The sequence below is a fragment of the Rhipicephalus microplus genome, chromosome 4 (genome assembly GCF_043290135.1).
Source record: "Rhipicephalus microplus isolate Deutch F79 chromosome 4, USDA_Rmic, whole genome shotgun sequence".
NCBI lineage: Eukaryota > Metazoa > Arthropoda > Arachnida > Ixodida > Ixodidae > Rhipicephalus > Rhipicephalus microplus.
Window position 1 is genome coordinate 12,811,495 of NC_134703.1, and position 21,995 is coordinate 12,833,489.

The window sequence follows — 21,995 nt, forward strand, 5'->3', positions numbered from 1 at the left end:
AATGTGCCCGCTCAAGCACTTTGCAGTGTCGACAACTGCGTCTAAGCTTCTTGTGACCTTTTGGACAACTAGTTGAACTAATAAAATCCACTTCCAAGGTTATTTTGCCAAGTACATAATTAACAGTGGACAGCACTCCTTGTAGTAGCGCTAACACTGCCTGACTCCTTACCTGCTGCAAAATGCAACTATGGGCTCAACTGTCTCAACATCAACTTCTCCATCCTCTTCTTCTTTCTCTGTATGCTGAGGAGGGCTCGCATCTTCATCTTCCAAATCAAACTCACTCTCACGCTCTTCATACTCCACATTTTCATCCAGTTCCTTGAAGTCAGGGGCGAATGCACTCCAGTTTTCCTATGTATTTGAAAGAAATTGTGCAGTTTCAGAAAACAGAAACCACGCTACAATTACGAGGTATGTTACAAAGCTAGACTCGGAATGAATTCTGATATGTTATATTTACCTATAACTGGGATCTTTAATACGGTTGTCACACGGGCACTTTTAATCGTGATCATGGTGATCTGGATCAGTTTTCTCGATCGCGATCAACATTATGACCGCTGCTACACGGCCCAAGCTAATTCAGTTTGAGCTTGAGTGAGATGAAATGCCCCAGGTAGCATTTGTGTGCCGTAAAACATGCCACTGAAACAACTCAGTGAACGGTATATTTATAGAGCCCTTTATCAGCAATGTTAATCGTATAAAAACCGCTCAAATGTCAAGAACTTTGCATGCTGCCAAAATAGTCATTTCATAAATCCATCATTCGATAAAATTTTCCTAGCACTTACTTGTATTGCTGTGTGAGATTCTTAACCTTCGCTTTTACTTCTGATGGCCCCCGCCCATAGCCGTGTAGTGGCAGCGAAGCGTCAATCTCATTGTACGTGCCAGTTTTTCACTTCTGGCACCTCAAGTCTCTTCCAGTCGCTCCTGCCAGCGGTCAATTACTGTAAAGGTCTCTCCATTGGACCATGAAGTGTGCGTAGGTTGCGGCATAGCCGAAAAGCTTGCGACACTCATAATCAGTTTGCTTTGAGATGCCCCAACAGCTCTGTCGGGGCAAGAGTCGAACAAAGTGCTGAAGGCAACGGTCGACTGCTTGTTGTCTGCTTTTCCCATAACTAGATGCAGTCGGTGTGAATCCTAAAATAAGCAATACTTCAGATATTGTTCCAATTTAAACAGTTTAAAATTTGCTTTTTTATAAACATCTAGTTGTTTTAAAGTGTTGTTATTGAACTATGCTCGATTTTCTTGTTTATTGTGCTTTGAACAAGCTCGACTAGGGGGTGCAGACAGCGAAATCACGATTTCTCAGGCAGATAGGGATGCGCGGATCGCAATAGCCTTGATCCCGATCACGCCTGATCGTGATTAAAAGTAACCGTGTAGCAGCACCTAATATGGATTGTGGTTAATCGAGATCGACACTGATCGCAATTAAAAGTGCCTGTGAGACACCAGTACAACTTAGCTCAGCTAGCAGGCCCCAATAGGGAAATTTATCGCCACAAGAGCCAGAACAGTGAAGGAGGTCAAAGCAGTGGGAAGGAGTGGTTACTGAACAGAAGATTTGAAAGAAGCTACGCCTTTTCCAAATCTCATATATGGGTCATTTCTGAAGGCGATTTGGCATCAGATGACTCGAACAACACGACACCAATCCGCAGAATGATTAAAATCTGGATGCCAATTCTGCGGCATAATGTTTTTGTTCCAATGCATGGATTGCCTCAACACCTCGCTAGAAAAAAAATAATAAAAACGTCTGCGCAGCATACCCAGACGTGGTGATGATAATCTTGATAAGCTAGACAAAAATGTGGGTGCGATATAAAAAATCACGAAAATTCAGTCACCGTCCTAAATATATGAGACAAAGTGCAGGCTGCAACAAATGGGTGTGGCCCTACTATATCTCAACAGAATAGAAAGCCGGGCTATTTGGTAGTTAATATTTGCTCAGCGAACTGGGAACACACAACAGACGGAGGAACAACTACGCAGCAGCACGAGCTGTGTGACTCTTCTCTGTCTGTTGTGTGTTCCCACACTCCCAGTTCGCTGAACAAATATGAACCTACTGTACCTACACTATGGGTTTTATTAACTTCTTTAACTGGGCACACAAGTCCACATGCACAGTACACGCACAGAAGTTCTTGCAATTAGACCCACCAAATATGTGACCGCTGTGGCTAGAAATCAAACCTGTGGCATCCGACTCATCTAAACAATGCCATGACCACCATGCTACTGTGACTGGTCTTCTTGAACAAAGATCAACACAAGTAGGACTTAACTGTGATAATGTCATTATTAAATCAGCTAAAAGTAGCTTAACTTCACCATCAAGCTGAGCAAATGACTGTGTTTATACTGGAAGCTCTTTCTATTAATGAAAACCAACAGTACGAACCACTTGTGGCTGGGCCCAAATAGACACCACTCCACTAGATATGGATGCTATGATGGGACGTACTGGGTGCCACTGCAAGACGTAAAATATTGTTAGCATATTAGAATTGCAACTTTGTTGTTTTCTGGTGTCAACACAAATTCTGCTGTAGTTATACTAATAGTTATAACACTGTGTGTCACCTTCGTTAAATTCATTAAGGAGTGCATCAGGAATCATCAGAACTTCATCAGTGCATCAGGAATCATCAGGAATCATCAGAGGCCCAGAGTGAACGAAGCTTTCCTCTCACAAACAAGCCGCATTGCGCGCAGCAGTCAATCGCAAATTCGTATCATCCGTGTTAACCGGAAAAATCATTCGTATAGTAGCACTGAATCACGGTGTATTTGATATAATGTAGTCCATCCAAAGCAACCTTAAAATTAGTCACAAAATATGCATAAACTGTAATTGTATCATCGAGATTATACTATAGTATGGACTGAGGATTCTAAGAAATCTCACATTACAATATTTCTGTCTATTAAAATGTTTTATATGCACTTTCTTGATAGTTATTTTCATTCTACAGTTAAGATATAGCAATATGAGTCATTAATGCCTCAGAATCATAAAAGTTTGGTGGCATAAATTGATTGTCTAACGAGAGCTATACTTTACACATTGTCTTGGCATAAAACGAAAACTGTGCAACTTAAGGGGAGATGTGGGTCAAAAAACGCGAGTTTTTTTTAAATTACAGATTTTTATTTTTGCCTGTTTTGATAAGATTAGTACCTCTACTGTTATGAAAAAAAAAAAATACACGTCGAGACTTGACTGGAAATGCTTTAAATTGCATCTAAAGAGCACAAGGTGCCTGTGAAAAGGTCCAAAGTGTGCAGTCTTCGAGCACCTTGCCGCCGATAAAGCGCCGCCGCTCGCCATTGTTGATCGCATTAGCCGAAGAGTCGAGCCTCACTCTTCAAGCAACAAGTTTCCCTTGCTGATGCGGCGCAAGAAATAATAAAAAGAAGCACGCTTCTGCACGTTTTTCGAGCGCTGCGACTGGCTTATCACGTGGTACGGATCGGGGACCACCATTGGCCACTGCGCGCCTGTATGTGCTGTGAAACCTATTTGCGGGGTCCATGTCTTGTCCAGCAGCGCAGCTGAACATAGCTTTTCTCATGTAATTATCTCCATTATGAAGGAAAAAATCATTGCTCGCAAGTGAAAGTCGTTGTGTGGCTTTTACTTGCGACCAATGCATCAAAATCAAACCATCTTGCGATCAATGCCAAACTTGCGATCAATGCATCAAAATCAAGACCAATGCATCAAAAGTCATTCACGCCCGTCAGCCGGAAAGTTCGTGATGGGGCAGTGGATCACGTCAGCACCAATCTTGCGAGGTTGAAAGAGCTTGCAGTGAAACAACTTAGCAGGGACGACATTGCCATTATGCACGACAGTATGTGGCGCAAACATGGCTGCAAAATGGCATGACACTGCGCTTAGTTTGGATTTTGCAGTCCTGTCGAACTTCTTCCTAGCTTGCAGTTGGCACAAGGCTCTGCCAGATGGAGCGGAAGCTTGGCAAGCGTTTCATTGCCCTGTCTGTAAGCGAAATGTCTGTGAGGAGTCGGCTCGAAAAAGCCGAGAGGGACAAACTCATAGGGCTGGCGTATTTTAGTCGCAGTTGCCACTACAAGAAGGGTTGTTCTTTTTGGTGTGCAAATTTCATCATATTTAATGATCTCTTCCATAAATGAAAACTCAGTTTTAACTTTAAAACTCGTAAACACAAATTTTGCCATTTTTTTCAATGTGCCCCTCCTTTTTCGGGCACTTATAGTGCTCGGATCTGCATGAAATTTTGCCTAAATTTTTTCCAAAGTTTGGCAAATGCAATTATTTAGTTTGAATTTCAATACTTTATTGCATAAAAAAATTCTATGTAAACCTTTCCTAGGGTATGTGAAATATAAACTTTTTACGTCTATTATTTTTCACGCCTATTACATATTTTGTATGTGCTTCCAAATTAGTTAATTGCATTCCACACTTTTTTTCAAAGATTATGAACTATGAATCGTAAAACATTACGGAAGTTCAGGAATGAAAAGAGGGGGGTAAAAGGGTTAAGGTTTTCAATTTGTCATTTCGCAGAGCTAAAAGTAAGCAACTTGCAAGAAATGTATTTATATATTTGACATCAGCAAAAAAAAGTTCCATAAACAGCTCAAGTTTCATTGCTCTAGGGTGAATATTAAAAAAAAAAAAAAGTATCTTCGAGTAGCATTTCCCCTTACTACAAAACTAACTACATATTTGAAATCAGCATAAAAGCCTATATCAATAAAGAAAAAAAAAGACTGTTTTAAATGGCACCTCCTCTCAAGAGTGTTTTAGAACGAGCTATATGAAGGCCATTACATCAGCTTTAATGTGCATTCCATGCAGGCCTGGCATTTTTTTTTTCTCCGCATATTTTATTGGCACCATCATAACTTTCTCTTTCAGTACACGGATGGAAACGTTTGGCGTGGGAAGTCCAGAAAAACTGCCCAATAGCATTGGTGATGTTTCAACGAGCTCAGCTGATACACACTGGAACAGTGTTAACTAAGTGAATTGACATATACTATGAGTTGCTCACCACAACGTCAAGCAGCAGTTCACCCTTGGTACCATGCAGGATCTTGACCAAGTTTCCAATGCTCTTCTCCCAGATGTACAGAGCATGCTGCCTGGCAGAGCCAGCACAAATGTATTCCCCGTCACCCGAAAAGCAGCACTTCTTCCACATGGTTCTGGAAGAGAATTTTCTGCTTTACACCAAGGCTGGCCACAGCTGGCAGCTGTCTCACAGAGATGAAGAGCACGTAACAGCCTGCAAGTGCTCTAGATACATTACATTTGTTAATTGTGAATGTTCTGGTGGTACTGTGCTATGGTAGTTAATGTTTGCTCATCAAAGCAACAGCATTACTTTGCACATCGTGTCACCCCTTTGTATTAAAAAAACTGTGGCAAGAAAATGACACCATTTTCATGACTGCACATGTGGCTATAACAAAACCGAAAGTTGCAAAACCAGGTTTTGAACAGAAGAGCATTGTGAATTAGGTTGTTTTAAAACTGAACGTTAGGTGATTGGTCAGATAGTGAAGTCCCTGACAATGTGACAGGCAGAGTGAGCGGCTGCAAAGCGGACACAGCAAGGCTTCTGGTGTACAGAAGAGAGCTGTAGTGTCACCGATATAAAGTACTAATGCTGGCTCGTTGGTACATACTGAACTTCAGACAAACAGCACTACCAGCAGACAAAGAAAGAGAGTACAGGACTAAGCACTGACTGACAACCTTGAGTTTTTAATTCACCTTTGTGAAATATGTGAAATGCACTCTGAAATCTTTAAATTCAACCTTGAAGGGATTTACACAGTCCACTGATGAACACCTCAGGTTCCTCGACCTACAGTTGACCCTCCACCCCGAACACCTCTGCTGGAAGCACTCGCCCCGCTGAAAAAAAAACCTTTTGCCGTTTTTGTCAGCCCATTCAAAGGTCGTGAAAAGGGACATCACTATATCAGCGCTCCGGAACGCCCGAAACTGATCCTGTTCACATCAAATGAGCGATAGTTTTTCTGCGCAACTTGGTAGATTGACCACGGCCAGTTTCCTGCCCCTATACTGTACAGTGTGTATGAAGTGCTTCTATAAGAAACTTACACGCGAAGGCCTGTGAATGGCCACGACGTTATTCAAGAAAAGAATATGGCTATCATTCTGTACGTTCATGGTGCATCCTAAAAAAGTTACAGTTCGGGTAGCAATATCAGTCGTGTTCAGCACACTGAATAAAGTGAGTAGATTGAGCAGAAAAGTGAACGTGCAAAAAGCTTTTACAGTATAGACCGCTTATAATGTAAGTTGCGGGAGTCGCAAATATCCCCACTACCGCACTATAACCAAAACAACTTTTTTCAAGGATCGCACTTGCGCGAAACGTGTTGAGCATGCAGCTTCGCGTGTCCGGAAATCGAAACATGCGATGCCCGCTTGCTAACATTTAAATTTCTGAACGTTAAAAGAATTTAACATCCAAAAACACACGTTGCCGACGAAACGAACACGAACGGGGGGAGGGGGGGGGGGTCCAAAAACGAAAACACCATCGCGAAAATTTGCCGACTATCAGACTGCCTCGATTATGCGCACTACACAGAAACTATGTCGAATCCCGTATAGAATTTTACTCGGTGAAAGACCAACCATTCGATTTCACAGTTGTGCACCCAATTTAAGACATCGCAACCAAATCACGAGCCAGTATTTGAGCGCTACATGCGCCGCCCTCATTTTCATTAACGATATTATCCACATGTAGTAACGATATTGTTCACGCGTTGTACTGCCACAATATGTACCTTTGTGTGTGGTAGTACACTGTAGCCACGTCGGATCCAGTGCAAAGGCTTATCGGTCACTGAGGCAACCGTCCTCCTCCCTTATTCGGCGAGTCCGCAAAGTTCTCGCGGTCTTTTTTTTTATTTTGTTTTTCTTCCCTCCGCCCTTCGTTCGTTCACTCCGTGTTCCCTCCACCTCAGTAATGACCTCATTCGCTCCCTAGTAGCGCACCCAGCGCGTCGCGCGTCCTTTCAGAAGCGCACTCGCTACCATGTTTGGCACAATTTCCGGCAACCACATTATAACCGGTCTTTTATCTTGGGGGACTGCACAATAAGCGGTATGCGTGTACAACGGCTTCTATGAGAGGGTAAACGGGAGTAGAAAAAGACAGCATTGTAAGCGGTTCTGCACTATAAGCGGTTATGTTATAAGTGGTCTACACTGTATTAACTCTTGTTCCAAAAAGCATGCATGACGGTTTGTTGAATGACAATCGGGTGTAGTATATAATATTATATAGTACCACTACTTTGTGAAAAATCGTACACTGGGCAAACGGGTCGTTGCCTAAATGATCGGTTGCGAGAACATGCATGCACACCGAAGAACGGGATGGGCAGTAACCTTGTCCTACATTGCACAAAATGTGGACGCATGCCACGCTTCGACAAAACCAAAATACTAAGAAGACCAGTGCACCAGGGTGATTTACGAGGCTCACATGAACCACCCACAAAATGAATCATCTGTTAGGATGGCATCCATGGACCTGCTCATGTAATCTTCGCTTATGTTCTAATAAGAGAGCTGTCATCATAACTTATTGTTCATCTTTTTTTTTCAAGAGTACATATTCCACTGCAGCGAAATAAAAACTCATAGTTGTCAGTTACTAGCTAGGGCTTGTTCCTGTCCCTTCCTTCATGTCCCGTTGTAGCGCTGTACATATTCCACTGCAGCCAAATAAAAATTCATAGTTGTCATTTACTAGTTAGGGCAAGTTCCTGTTCCTTCCTTCATGTCCTGTTGTAGCGCTATACATATTCCACTGCAGCGAAATAAAAATTCATAGATGTCAGTTACTAGTTAGGGCTTGTTCCTGTCCCTTCCTTCATGTCCCGTTGTAGCGCTGTTTAGCCAAAGTTCTGTATAGTCACCCCACTCACACTTTTTATAACTGATGAAAGGCACAAGAAGCTCAGCAATTCATACGACATGATCCACTAGACTCGGGAGAACACCAGCTATGAGCTCAACAATGTTTCACTGCAACTCATCAACGTTACTCAGCAACAAGTAAATGCTTTTTGCACATAAAGTCATAGGTGCCCCCATATTTTTTTTATGTATTAACTACAATGCCACCAAAACAATTATAATGATGAGCTGTAAGCTATTAATAAAAGAACAGTAACAAGCTCATTTCACAGAAATTGCAGCATTGGTGTCGGCGGAGTTTTCGGTTGCGAGCGAAGGAAGATGCAAATGAAGAAATGATAAAATTTTCAATTCGAGTAGCACTTGAGATTTGGCTGAGTGACCTCCACCGTGCCACAATGCCGTGGCACAATGCACTTAGCCACTCAGCCACTACACAAACATCCTCTAGTATAGTAATAGTCAGCCATTTACTATATCCACCATTTAGTGTTGGTATACTCGGCGACAGGTTTTCTTGGCATTGGAGCGAAGGCTACGAAGCCAAATTGCACGAATCTTACCGCAGGTGAATGTAGTTCCACAATAACGCTCATATTATGAACGTGAAACATAACAATTCCTCCTTTATTTTCTACGTCGAGCTATTCGAGATAGGACGCAGCTCACACCATTAAGATAATTACTAATTCCTTTAATTTATTCGTTGTGACTTCACATTTTTGAATGCGTGAGAAAGCCCTGCCTTTTTATGTGCCTTTTTTATTCTGCCTTTTTATGTCCACCTCAACCGCTAAGCGGCATCTGCGTCTCCATGAAACGCTGATGGTGCGCGTCCGCCACTTTTCATAGCATTACAAGACGCGCGCCAGAACGGACTACTTCGCGTATTGCCACATGTGCAGAAGCTCCGCCTCCGTAGCTTTTCCTTCAGTGCCAACAAAAGTTGTCACTGAGTATGGTATGCACATCTCGGAGGTTTTTCAGCAGCTTGACACAACCCCCGAAAGGTGGTGCAAAGAGCGAACGGCCCTGCTTTTAAGTGGCATCCCTTTGCCGTCTGGTCTTGCGGCCGAGTTCTGTCATGCTGCATGCATCGATAACGGATGACTCTGCACTTGGGCTTTCCTTTCGGCATGGTTTAGGTCGCCACTGCAAAGGCGAAAGATTAGGAAGGCGATATGAACACCGTTTGATTACGCTATTGCATTTTTCTCTTGAAAGCAAATCTCAAGCATCCTCCAAGTTTTAATTACATCTTTTACATAAATGCACCTAAACGTGTCTGCCGTAATTTGACTGGCTATCCCAAGATAACACTGTATTAGCAGATATTTCAACAGTAGCAAAAAGCTTTGCACTAATGACAGCCATTGCAACTTGATAGGCAGTGTTCAAGCTAGTTATGTCTTTTACAGTGCACAAATATTATATGTAACTATGTTAAATATGCTCAACTTAATCAGTAAGGTGTCGATACGAAACTGTCGAGCACGCCTAGAAATGATCGGTATCGAGATTTTAAGTAACCTAGACCATGTGGTCTTTTTCTCAACAGAAAAAGAAGGCTAGTTGAAAATCACATGAAGAATAGATGAACACCAGATGACAATATACTCTTACGTTAGCATCAGCAGCTGTATGAATACAAGAACCTCAATACATAGTGTGCTGTGAATCTTTGAGAGCATTAGGGCGTTGCACGTAGTTGAAATGGATTCAGCTTTCGTTGCCTTCTGTGCATACACGATTTGATGCTATGTTTCAGTTTCAATGAGGTTCCTTGATGAGATTAACAAAGACAATGAGGTAATAATGAAAAAGGAAGGCACAGCAAGGCTCGCAAAGACCGCACAGGCCCTCACGCTATCACAGCAGCATTCCTTTGTCATCTTCTTGCACAGGCTGGTGCATCTGCACCACAACAATATTCCCAAGGTGAAGTGTAGCCACCTTGGCAACTCAGTGACTAGGTATAAAGACTTGCTCGTAGTACGGCTTTAGACGGTCAACGTGCATGATCTCGCATTGTCGACGACACAAGTCTGACGATGGTGTGAGGAGCTCGACAATGTAGTTCAGCAGCGAGGTGGTGTCAAATGACGCGGTATGGACCATGGTAACAAACCAGAAGTTCAGAAGAGAGGCCAGGGACGCGGGCGCGTAGTCAAACGAGGGGGAAATGTATGAGCTGGGTGATGAATGACATCATGTCGTGTCTTTTGTAGACTTTTAGCTTTACTTGTCAGCGAACAAAGCAACTCATGGCAGTTTCCGCCGTGTTGTGCAACTTCGAAAATTTGGGTGCACTCAGAAGCAGCATGTAGGTACGGTAGTATGGTATCCCGCGGGTCAGAACTGAAGGCTCAAGGCTGAACAAAAGAAAGAAGAGGGGAAAAGCCAGCAGCTGCTTGAATCACGGTGTTGTATACAAAGGTTTGTGTTATAATTGTACACAACGATGCAGAACGGTGCCCTATTTGGTGAGGTCCGACAAGGTATATATCCTCAGCATGTCACTGAGTGGGCAGTTGAACCCCTCAGTGAGACCATTTGTCTGTGGATGGTAGGGAGACGATTTCCGGTGAATGACATTGCATTCAGCGAGGAGGGCTTGCATAACAACTGATAGGAACACGTGACGCCAATCGCCGAGTAATTCTCACGGAGCACCGTGGCATAGAACGAAGTTGCAAAGAATGAAAACAGCAACTTTGCAGACAGTCAATGTAGGGAGAGCTGCAATCTCAGCATAGTGTGACGTGTGATCAATTCCGACAATAATCCACCAATATGCTGAGCCACTATATGAAAGCGGGCCGTACAAGTCAATACCAACATGGTCATATGGGCGAGCAGAGCCGGGCAGTGGTTGCAAGGTATGAGAAAGGCGTCAGAGTAAAAATGACGAGGAGAAGCACAGAGCCGCTTTCGCCCGTCTGGCATGTGGACACTGCGGTATAGAATGTAGTCTCGCACGGAAAAGTGGACTGCCTGGCACCGTAACACTATCATCTAAGGGACAACAAATAGATCGGTAAGATAGTTGAGCAACAAGGCAAGGTATGGGTCCTTGCACTCCAAAAGCATGTCGCTGGAACTAAATGGTGACAAGGTGGTAAAGAGGGGTGACAGAGAAGCCACATCTGGTGTTATTAGTGAGCGGGAGAGTGAATGTGTCCGCATGCTTGTGATTGGAGCGCTATACAGCACGAATACAGTGAATTCTCGATACAACGAATCTGAAGGGACCACTGAAAATCATTCATTATTTCCAAAAGTGGAAGTGAAAGTATTAAAAATTGGCACACAAAATTGAAAATGAAAATGCGCCAGTAGCCTACCTGTGCTGTGTATACATTCATGATTGCGTTATGCTGTAATAAGCACCAAAAATGGACATGAAAATTACACAACTAGTGTCCATTTACAGTAAAACATTGTTAATTCGAATTCACTGGGGCCATGAGAAATCTTTGAGTTACCCAGGTTTTCGAATTAACAGAACATACAAAAGTGGAATGAAAAAAACTTGTAATTACTTGAAGTAACCAACTTGGTCGGAAGCGCTGCCACTATTAGACGTGCTTCCAACCAAGATGGATTCATACCAACTGGCCCGATACAATTGTTTATTGAAGTAACCAAGGCTCGTTGTTTGCTGTGCCAGCTATTTTGTGGCTACAAGGGTTATATTTTACAGCAATACCGGGTCCCAATTTTGCCGCTAACACGCCGGAACGATGAACCTCGCTTGCGCCTCCAAAAGAAAAAGTCCTGTCGGAATTAACTGAAATGCACGCCTGTGGAAAACAAGTCATCCTCACTGCAACACAGTAGTGACACGTGGGCAGCATGTCACTTGCTGCTCGCACCGTAAGCACGTCATGCTGCGACCATTCGCCCATTATTTATGTTTTAAACTGCGAGTTCAATAATGGCCACTACGATGGAATTTACTATGTGTTTTGGCTTGAAAACATGACCATTGAAGCTTTCAAACTTTCTTTTCGAAATAGGCATTGCAGCCAAGAACTCCTTCACCAATGCAAGTGCTCAATTGCTGGAGTGATCGGGGGTTCGCATATATCACGAATTCGTTAAACTGTCCATAATTAACTACTTAATATTCTCCCAAATCATGGCGCGCTGACATTGCGAAAACATTGCGCAGACATTGCTATATGTTTTCCACGCGTCACCGCTGTATTCCGGTGAAGCATGTTTTGTTTTCCGCAGGTGTAAGTTTTAGTTCACTACGACACTGTTTTTTTTTCTTTTTCTTTTGTGCTGGAACTAGCGAGACTGGGTTACTTCAGCTGCCACTCACTAGTATTGCTACGTTGCATTACCTTGTGGCTATTAAGGGTCGTCGTTTCCACGGGCTTGCGGCGAAGTCGGGATACGGAAATAGCACATGGCACCCAAAGTTTTCAAATTCCCCAAACTGGTGTTGACCACGGTTTCAAATTATCCACTCATACTAATATTGCAAAATGCGGGGTCACGAAAGCATTGCAGATTGAGCGGGATCTCCAAATAACCTAATTCGAATTAATGAGGTTTTACTGTATTTGAGGAAGAGCAGCTCTATTGCTGCAAGATAAACTCTCAAGCGTGCTCATTCTTTGTATGCATTGCGAAGCACTGGTGTTAAATGCCAATTCTTCATGTTGGTTTGTGTGCACTGTTTCCACGTCATCTTCACTCTCATTGAAATCACGACAAATGATATGGATCATGTTGGTCATGAGCTAAGCTCAGAAGCATGCTTCGTCATAGCACTGTGCATAGCGTTCGAGCGAAGCATCCCATAGGTCACCCGTGTCACATTTTTCACTGTCGTAGCATTCCTTTCATGTTGCTTCCGGAGCTCATCTTGAACGTTCAACCACCAACCAAATGGCTAGAAAACAACCGTGTAATAAGTGCACAGGTAAAGCTGCTCGACGAAAACAAAGGCAACAGGGCAACGGCGCTCATAAAAAAATTATGCTACGCTGTTTTGGCCAATCCCCAAGAGTGGGTATGTGCCATATCAAATCAAATCAAGCCTGACACAAAAAGCAAGTAGTACCAGGCGGTGATGATGGTGGTAATGATGGGCTATTATCACACATTAGAATAGGGCGGGCAGATAGAGAAATATGCGGGCATTCTGATGATAGTGATAGTGGCAGGTACGGAGCTGGGCATTATTTTCACAGCCACGAGTAACTTTTTAAATCACTATTCATTATTTTGAAGTTTTGTGGAGATATAAGGGGGCTAAAATTCAATACATTATTCTGAAACATTCGGTATTCTGAAATTTGCAGTATTAGAATATTTTTACATTAAACTAATGGACATTCGGAGAGGAATTTTAGTAAATGATGTTCATCTGAAAAAAATGTTAATCTGAGGTTTGCTACAACGAGATTTGACTGTATTAAGTACTTGCAAGTGAAGTGCCCAGGGACCCAAGCGTTCCAACGAGTCTTGCAAGGTAGAAAGCTCACACAGAATTTGGTGGTCAGTAACAACATCAAAAGGATGGGACAACTGTAAGAGTATAAGCAAAGCTTTGTCTATGCCCAAATTCTTGCCAGGAGCTCTTCCCTGTTAAAGAGTTATTTAATTCAGCCTTCTACAGAGCTTGACTAACATAAGCAATAACGCATTCACCTTGGGTGTCTTTTCGTTGTGCCAAAACTGCACTGAGAGACGAAGTGAATTTCCATGAAAGCAGTTCGGCCATAGTGACAAAGTATAGGTGATGAGGTCAACAGGTAGCACAACAGACGAACTGCGTCATTTTATTTAGGTCACCATGCAGATATACCTTTGCGGGGGGGTAAGCAGACTCTTCAAAAGTGTGACGACGGACACAAAGCTACCTAAGAAGTGATGAAAACAGGAGCATAGGCCAATAAAACTTCTGAGGACTTTGATGGAAGTGGGATTTGGGAAGTCTGGAACAGCTTGATGGTTATTAGGATCCAGAAAAATGCTGTCTTTTGTGATGACATGCCCCAAGATGGTTAGCTTCCACACAACAAAGTGGCACGCACTTCCTGGTGTTGAGTTGTAGGCCTACCAAAGTGAGGCATGTGAGAATGTTGTGCAGACGTGCAAGGTATGTCTGTAAATCTGTTGAAAAGATGACTATGTCACTCAGGTAACAGAAGCACTTGTGGCTTTGAAGGATGGTATGGATCATGTGCCCAAATGTTACAGGTGCATTGGAGTGCCCAAATAACAAGACGTTGAATGCGTATAGACCATCAAGCATTACGAAGGCTGTTTCAGGGTGATCGCAACCAGCCATTGTTAGGTGCCAATACCCAGAACACAGATCCAAAAAAGTGAAGTACTCGGCACCTTGTAAGCAGTTATGAGCATTATCTATCCATGATTAGACATCTTTTTCTTTTTTCGACATCTTGTTTAAGTGGTGATATTCAATGCAAAATAAAATGGAGCGATCTTTTTTCTTTGTCAACACCAAAAGTGATGAGCAAAGACATTGAGAAGGCTGTATTACTTCACATTGAACAGGTTATCCACTTGCTCCATAATAACGTGGTGCCCTTCGGCGGAAATGCACTGAAGCCGCTGTCGCAAGGGCATGTGTGAACAGGTGTCGATGGTATGAGTCATGGTGGGGCCGAGCAACGCTTTGCGAAAACCAAAAGAAGTGGTTAACCTGTCAAGAACAAGAAGCAGTTGGCGGTGATGAGAGCGGGAGAGATTCGCATCTATGGTAGTTTAGAATGTTGATGAACTTGGTAGCTGAAATGCAGGGGTGAGTGCATGAATGCAACAACTGTAAGAGTCAGTGGGAAGATCCTCAATGTGGTCAACAGATTGTGCATACCCTAAAGTCTCAGCACAAAGTAAGGCAATAAGGTATTTGCAGTGGTTTGTGACCAGTATACTGGTTTATCCAGATCCGATAGTGAGAACGGCAAATGGAAGAACAAAGCCCTTGCGCTGAGTAAACACTTGAGACAACGTAACCACTACTTTGGTGTCAGGTTGAGTAATACACGTAAGGGTAATAAAGACTAAAGCCTTGAATGCAAGTTGGTCTCGGCATCAACAACGAGTTTACTGGTAAGTGGGGAACGATCGCACATCAAGAATTTACATGTTAGCACAAGGGACATTTGCGCACGTGAAGAATCGATGACTGCTAGATGACTTAAAACGATATTTTAACCAAGGATGAGATCACGAAAGCAAGATGGCAGAACAAAACATTTGATGATGTACATAATGTCTTACACCATACACACAGCTCATGGATGTATGCATTGTGCGCTAGTCGTGGACAGCACCATGCCTGAGAGATGTCACTTTCTTGAGTCTTTGACAAAGGCTCTCATTCATCGCAGAAACAGTGACCCCGGTATTTATATAAGTATACAAGCGCTAGTGTGACAACTACCTCAGCATCAACATCAATAATAATTTGCGACAAAAATCTAGGCCTTGAGAATAGCGAAGTTACAGTCCTTGCCACAGGAACTCGGTATACCGATTAGTTTCTTGAAAATGTGATCAACAACGTATAGGCGATGGCGAGCGATGGTGAACCCAGTCGAAGTGCCTCTGCCAGATGCGCATGTGGTGACATGTTGCGGCTTGTAGTTACACGTTCCGAAGACAGCGTATGCAGGTGCTGGATGATAATTTGGGCATTGATGAAGTTTCACGTGTTTCTTCAAGGTTGTCTGACTTTTTACAATGAGTGTTATTTTATTTTTGCTTTGTACTGTTTAGGTATAGTATATTTATTTGTGCTGACGTAATTATTTACAGAATTTATCTATTTATTTACAGAATACTGCGGTCGAAAGACCAAGCAGGGGGGCATAACAAAAAGTGATTCACAATGTAACTAAATAAAAGAAAGTTCAAGCAATAAAAACATGTTAAGGCAGTAGAACACAGGATAGCATTTGAACAAAGTTGAATGGCAGCAAGAAATTGCAAAGTGAAACCGGAGAATGCAAATCAAATACAACGTGAGACAGTCAGAGATCTTGAGTTGTACAGTTAAAAACGGAAAGATACAAAGTTATCGAAGTCAGGATTTTCATTATCACAGAATGCTTCAAAAGGTAACGCATTCCAATCATTGATCGTCCGAGGAAAGAATGAGTTCATGAAAAGATTAGTACGTGCGAAGTAAGGTTCAAGAGTGTAGCTGTGAGTATGTCGAGTTTGTCTTGAGATTCGATTTCTTATACAAGTTTCTGGACAAATGTTAAATTTGCGGAAATAAAGTGAGTGTAGAAATTTCAGCCGGGCAACAGCTCTTCGGTATTGTAAAGTGGGGATATCATTATTAGCCATGAGCGTTCTTGGCGAGTCATTTCTGCGGTAGGCATTAAAGATAAAGCGAACTGCCTTTCGCTGCACCATCTCAAGCTTCTTAACATCTTTCTTTATATGTGGGTCCCAAACGACACTAGCATAATCTAACTTTGGTCTTATAAAAGCATTGTAGGCCAACATTTTGATTTCTGGGGGGCGCTGTTTTTAATTTGTGTCTCAAAAAACCAAGCTTTCTAGAAGCAGATGAGCATGTTTTATTAATGTGGCTTGACCATGTTAGGTGGCTTGTAATTGTGACGCCCAAATATTTATATTCGTTAACCTCAGTCAATGGACAGTTGTTGAGAGAATAAGTATAATTAAAACGGTGTTTCTTATTTGTTATATGCATGACAACTGATTTATCGCTATTTAATTTCATTGACCAATCTTCACACCACTTAGAAATAGCACAAAGGTTGGATTGCAGGCACTTCTGGTCATTAGGAGCAGTAATCTTTTTATAAAGTATGCAGTCATCTGCAAAAAGCTTTATGTGGACTTGTGATGTGTCTATTGATTCAACAATGTCATTTATATATACCAGAAAGAGAATAGGTCCCAAAACACTACCTTGAGGAACTCCTGATGACACTGGTAGAATACCAGACATGCAGTCATTTACTTTAACATACTGCTTGCGATTTTGAAGGTAAGAACGGATCCAGTCAATGAGGTTAACAGGTAGACCTAGGACATATAATTTAGAAATGAGTTTGCTATGCGTGACAAGATCAAAAGCTTTACTAAAATCTAAAAAAATAGCATCAGTTTGATTCCCCGTATCCAGCGACGACGTAAACTCATGAATTGTTGTAACTAGCTGTGTTGTGGTCGATAATTTTTTTCTAAATCCGTGCTGTAATGGCGACAGCAGGCGGTTTTCTTCAAGAAATGTTGTGATGTAATGTGCGACTATGTGTTCTAATACCTTACATGACGTACACGTTAAGGAAATAGGCCTGTAGTTTGCAATGTTTAAACGATCCCCTTTCTTAAACACCGGCACTACACGTGCCATGCGCCAGTCATCAGGAATGAAGGAATTTTCGAAGGAGAGGCGAAAAACGCTTGTTAAAATGTGCGCAACGGGTTCGGCATACTTACGCAAGAATGTGTTTGGGATATTATCTGGACCAGCTGAAGATTTATTTTTCAGGTTAAGCAGCAAAGAAAATATGCCCTCATAAGTTATAAACTCGGAAGACATTACTGGAAAAAGATTGTCATGTGGTGATTCATGTTGGGGAGCAGAAAATACGGAGCAGAAGTATCTGTTAAACTGATCAGCGACAACCGACGCATCATTTACAATGGAACCATCAACAGTTATTTGGCTGGGCGTAGCATCTGTTTGTTCTAAATATCGCCAGAATTTTTCAGGGCTTTTTGTCAAAAATTCAGGTAATGAATGAGTGAAATACCTAGTTTTTGCGTCGGAGAGTTTGGAAGCAAGGCTGATTTTTAATTTAGATATCTCACTAACTGTTTTTTTATGTTTTTTGGCTCGTTTTAGCCTACGGTGTAAATGAATGATTTCTCTTGTCATCATCTGTATTTTTTCCCTCTACGGTGTTCAGTTCTGTATTATGCGAATGTAAAGCACATGCGTTTTTTTCTTTTCTATTATTATTTTCAGTTATGTCCTTGTAAATTACATACACATGTATTACCACCCCTTGTTAAATCCTCTTATCAGAGGGTCTTTAAGGTAATAAAGTGAAATGAAGTGAAGTCTTCTTGACCCTGTTACTGACCACCATGCTCTCGCAAACATCGCGCAGGCTCTCATACAATCACAGCACTGGTTTTTTTACCTCTTTCACAGGTGCATACCCATTGGTGCGTCTGCTACACTATAATGTATATAATGACATAAATTAAATTACCCTATTTACTCACGTAACGAATCCCCTCCCATTTCGGGCTTTGAAAAAAGAAAAAACTTTTAATGTATTTGTTCATTTTACTTCGGTATGATAGCAGTGTCACTGACGATCAAAACAACAATAAATCAAGCCATTATATCAAAAAATAACAACGCAATAAAAGTCAAAACCTAGTTATGCAACCATGCTAAGCAATTATGAGCAGCGCGAGTGCAGACGTCAATCAAAATTTGAAAGCCGTGCCATTTGTGGCAAAGCACCATCTTTCAAATCGAAGAGAAACCTCTTTGCTGATAGCGCCAAGCAAGCACAGCAGCACAAAAACAAAGCAAAAAACATGAAGGAAGGAATTTATTTCTATGTGGCAAAAAACACCATTGCAAAGAACAAGGCGTGTGACCTCTCAAATGGCGGTCGCGCGGCGTAGAAACACGCCATGCGCCTGCCCTTTCAGAGGCCATGCAAAGTCCAACCACACCCACCGCACCGATGATACGTTGTGCACCTGCAACTTCCACTGCAACGTTTATGCGCCCCTACCTGACGCTGCATTTTTGTTGTCGAGTTAGTTGTTGTGAACTTAGTTGGGACATATGGCGCGCAGGACACATTAGGCCAGTACGCTAGCTGCACGGCTGTTAACAAACAGCATGCGCTGGAGCATTACAACCGAGTGGCTGGACGACACTTCAGTGTCGATCAGTGCGCTTTCGTTACGGGAGGAAACAAGAAGAACTTTGGACTAGAAAAAAAAAAGATTTGTCGCGAATTTCACGAATCAAAACAAGCAATGCTGTCACGTGAAATTTTCGCTGTTGTAACTCTCGTGACTTTTTTCTCCCGTGTAATGAACCCTCCCCAGCGATTGGTGTTACCTTTTCTGAAAAAAAAAAAAAAAAGTGTGTTCATTACACAAGTAAATATGGTATTTAGTTTGTGCAGCGACACTTATGAAAATGGGGTGACATACATGAACTAATCTCATAATAGGCAAATATAAAGCTCAAGAAACTGGAGGCCACGAGCACGCTTACCATAAAAATTTCGTAATATGATGGCGGATAGGAAGGCACACATTAATGTCCAAATTTTCATCTAAGACAAGTTCAGTACTTCTCCGCAACTCATGCTACTGTTGTTGTTCAGTATAGAAGGCTTTTAATGGAACTCTACGTAGGCAAACACAAGTGAAATCTATTTAGGATAAGTTCTTTCAGCTCACAGACACATCTTTGAGGTATGCCCTCTATCTCGTGCATACAAATACTAAAGGTGCGGGTTCCAATCCCTACCATGACGGCCATACTTCATTGAGGGAAAAATGCAAGCAGATCTATCAAGATACTGTGACTTACGTGCACTTGAAAGAACCCCAGGTTGTCAAAATCGATCGGGAGTCCTTCGCTAAGCATTAATGTATGGTGATTTCAGTACACAAAACTATAAAGATTATTATTATTTAGCGCAAGAACGACTTGATTTTCTTGTACTTTCAACTCTGGTTCATGAAATTTATATATTTTATTTACTTACACAATACTGCAGGCCTGAAAGAAGGGGCCCAGAAAGAAAGAGAAAAAGTGAATACAGGCATGCATGAAGGCAACTTACACAAACATTCCTCTGTGTCAAGATCACATACTTAGTAAACAAGACTAATAGATGTAAAAAAACAGTGACATGAAAATAAAGAAGGCACTAACTATTTAGCGATTATTATATATAGCACGGTGAAGTGTAGGCAACAAAAGTAACAACACAGTTACATGTAAGATTTTTACACACTTGAAGTACAAACATGTTGTCAAAAGTGTCATACACACATACATTCACAAAAATTAATAAAGCATTTTTAAGACTTTATTACATTAAGACTCTGGCTAAGAGAGCACAAGATGACTGACTACTATAAATAATGACATGTCAGTATAGCATTATTATGGTAAAAATATCTGTTCAGACATCAGCATTAGATAAATGTACAAAACAAATGCATTTTAATGAAGTGGCAGTTATTGCGAGGTGGGCTAAGCAAGAAGGGCTTAGTTTGAGAACTTTTTGCTTTTAAGAAACATACTGCACTAATCTATTCCATGACCGAATGATTGATTCACATGATGGTGCCATTGCAGTCGTACTTACTTGTTGACCAAGTCTTGCAATTTCTGCAGAGGATCTGGCTCCCCATCTCGGCCGAAAGACATCACATCACTTGCACTGTAGACTCGTATTATACGGTCAGCTGTGTTCACCAGGAAGCAGCTGCACAGAAGTAGATTTATTTACGGCTTATGCCCTCTGCAGGACAAAAGCCTCTCCCAACGATCTCAAATTTACCCCAGCTGATGATTCATTGCCTGCCTGCAAACTTCACAATTTCGTCACTCCATCTAGGCCACTGCCATACACGACTGTGCTTCTCATCTCTCTGTACCCACTGCGTTAAACAACCTCCCGTCGCACGAACTGCGTTTTCTTCTTAGTGTCAGCTGGAACGTCCCTTCCTTCTTTACTATATCGTAATGTAAAACCTATCACTTACCATTCCAACACATATTGCATGGCTATTCACATGTTTCCTTGTTATCCTTCAAGTTACTCACTGCCCCCAGATGTCAGTGCCACACTGACCATATACGATGGTTGTGCACTTTATGCTTTAGAGACAGCAGTGAATTGCTTGTAGTTATTTGAGAATGTGGGTCATAAGCACAAGCAGTTAATCAAGTGAGAATATAACAGGCAGCACAAAGTTCACAAAGGAGCAGAATAAGCAACTTACTCTCCCCGTCTAGCAAATTCGATCGACTTGATTGCCGTAGTGTTGGATGTTCCAGTGGTTACACGAAATGATGCCTTCACTTCAAGATCTGGGACTGACACGACAAGTATCTGTGACAGACATGTGAAACACATAGGGGCATACGTCAGCATACATCGTGTCAACTGCCTCATTCAGATCGAGCGACAAGTCTGAGAGTGAGTGAACAATGTTATGCTACGCTTGAGTATGAGTGAGTACAGGTGAAAAAAAAAATGGAAGCCCACATCCAAGAGAGCCTGCTTGAAGAGTATTCTGGTGAGTCTGAGTCTGAAGTTAGGCAAAATATACTTAGTTCATAAATATGCCTCAGTCAGCTCCACATTTATCGCCAACCTATGAGTATGGGCAAAGGCCTCAGTTTAATATAGTAGTGTGCTTCCCTGTACGAAAACAACTGTGCTCCTATTTAGGCACAACGTAACCTCTCAAAATGACTTCAAGGGCACTATAGCTGTGTCTTCAAGAGCAGAACATGAAGGCGTAATGGGGACCAGTGCACATCGCCGTCTCAACTGCTACGCTGGCAATTCTAGACTGGCGTCAGTTCGCAGTGTATGCCTCAGCCATGTCGTAAGGAAACAAACGACAGTGCAAGTAATATTAGCCACTTCAAACTACATTCTCAACTGCCAACTGCGAGTACAGCTGTTAAGTGCAAGCTACACTGTAATTCTTCCCTTTGCGAATCAGCAAACTACATGCAGCTGCTCTTTTTGTTGATTTTTTACAACAAATGATGACTAAATATATCTTATTACTTCGTAATAGGTAAGCTTTTAAAACGCCCACTTGTTGTACAATTCATATGTCTTGATACATGGCACGATTCTACACCGCTTCTGCCACGAAATATTACATGCATTAAAAGTCAGCTCCGGCAATTTATCGAAGTCAATGGATCTCGATGGACTTCAGTGGGTAAATC

The 21,995-nt window shown here is 42.0% G+C and overlaps 1 protein-coding gene across 2 annotated transcripts in view; it reads right to left on the reverse strand.

Annotated features, from left to right (window-relative positions):
- Positions 1 to 21,995, reverse strand: part of LOC119171633 (retinoblastoma-binding protein 5 homolog) — an 85,222-nt gene that overhangs the window by 43,624 nt on the left and 19,603 nt on the right. For both annotated transcript variants that reach the window (XR_012894833.1, XM_037422420.2), the window contains exons 7-11: positions 21,029 to 21,138; positions 20,389 to 20,508; positions 5,076 to 5,229; positions 2,432 to 2,503; positions 173 to 357 (exon numbers count right to left, since the gene is read on the reverse strand). Coding sequence is in view for 1 of the 2 variants with exons in the window: in XM_037422420.2 (XP_037278317.1) it covers positions 173 to 357; positions 2,432 to 2,503; positions 5,076 to 5,229; positions 20,389 to 20,508; positions 21,029 to 21,138 (641 nt within the window). In the remaining variant the exon portion in view is untranslated. The remainder of the gene's footprint in view (positions 1 to 172; positions 358 to 2,431; positions 2,504 to 5,075; positions 5,230 to 20,388; positions 20,509 to 21,028; positions 21,139 to 21,995) is intronic.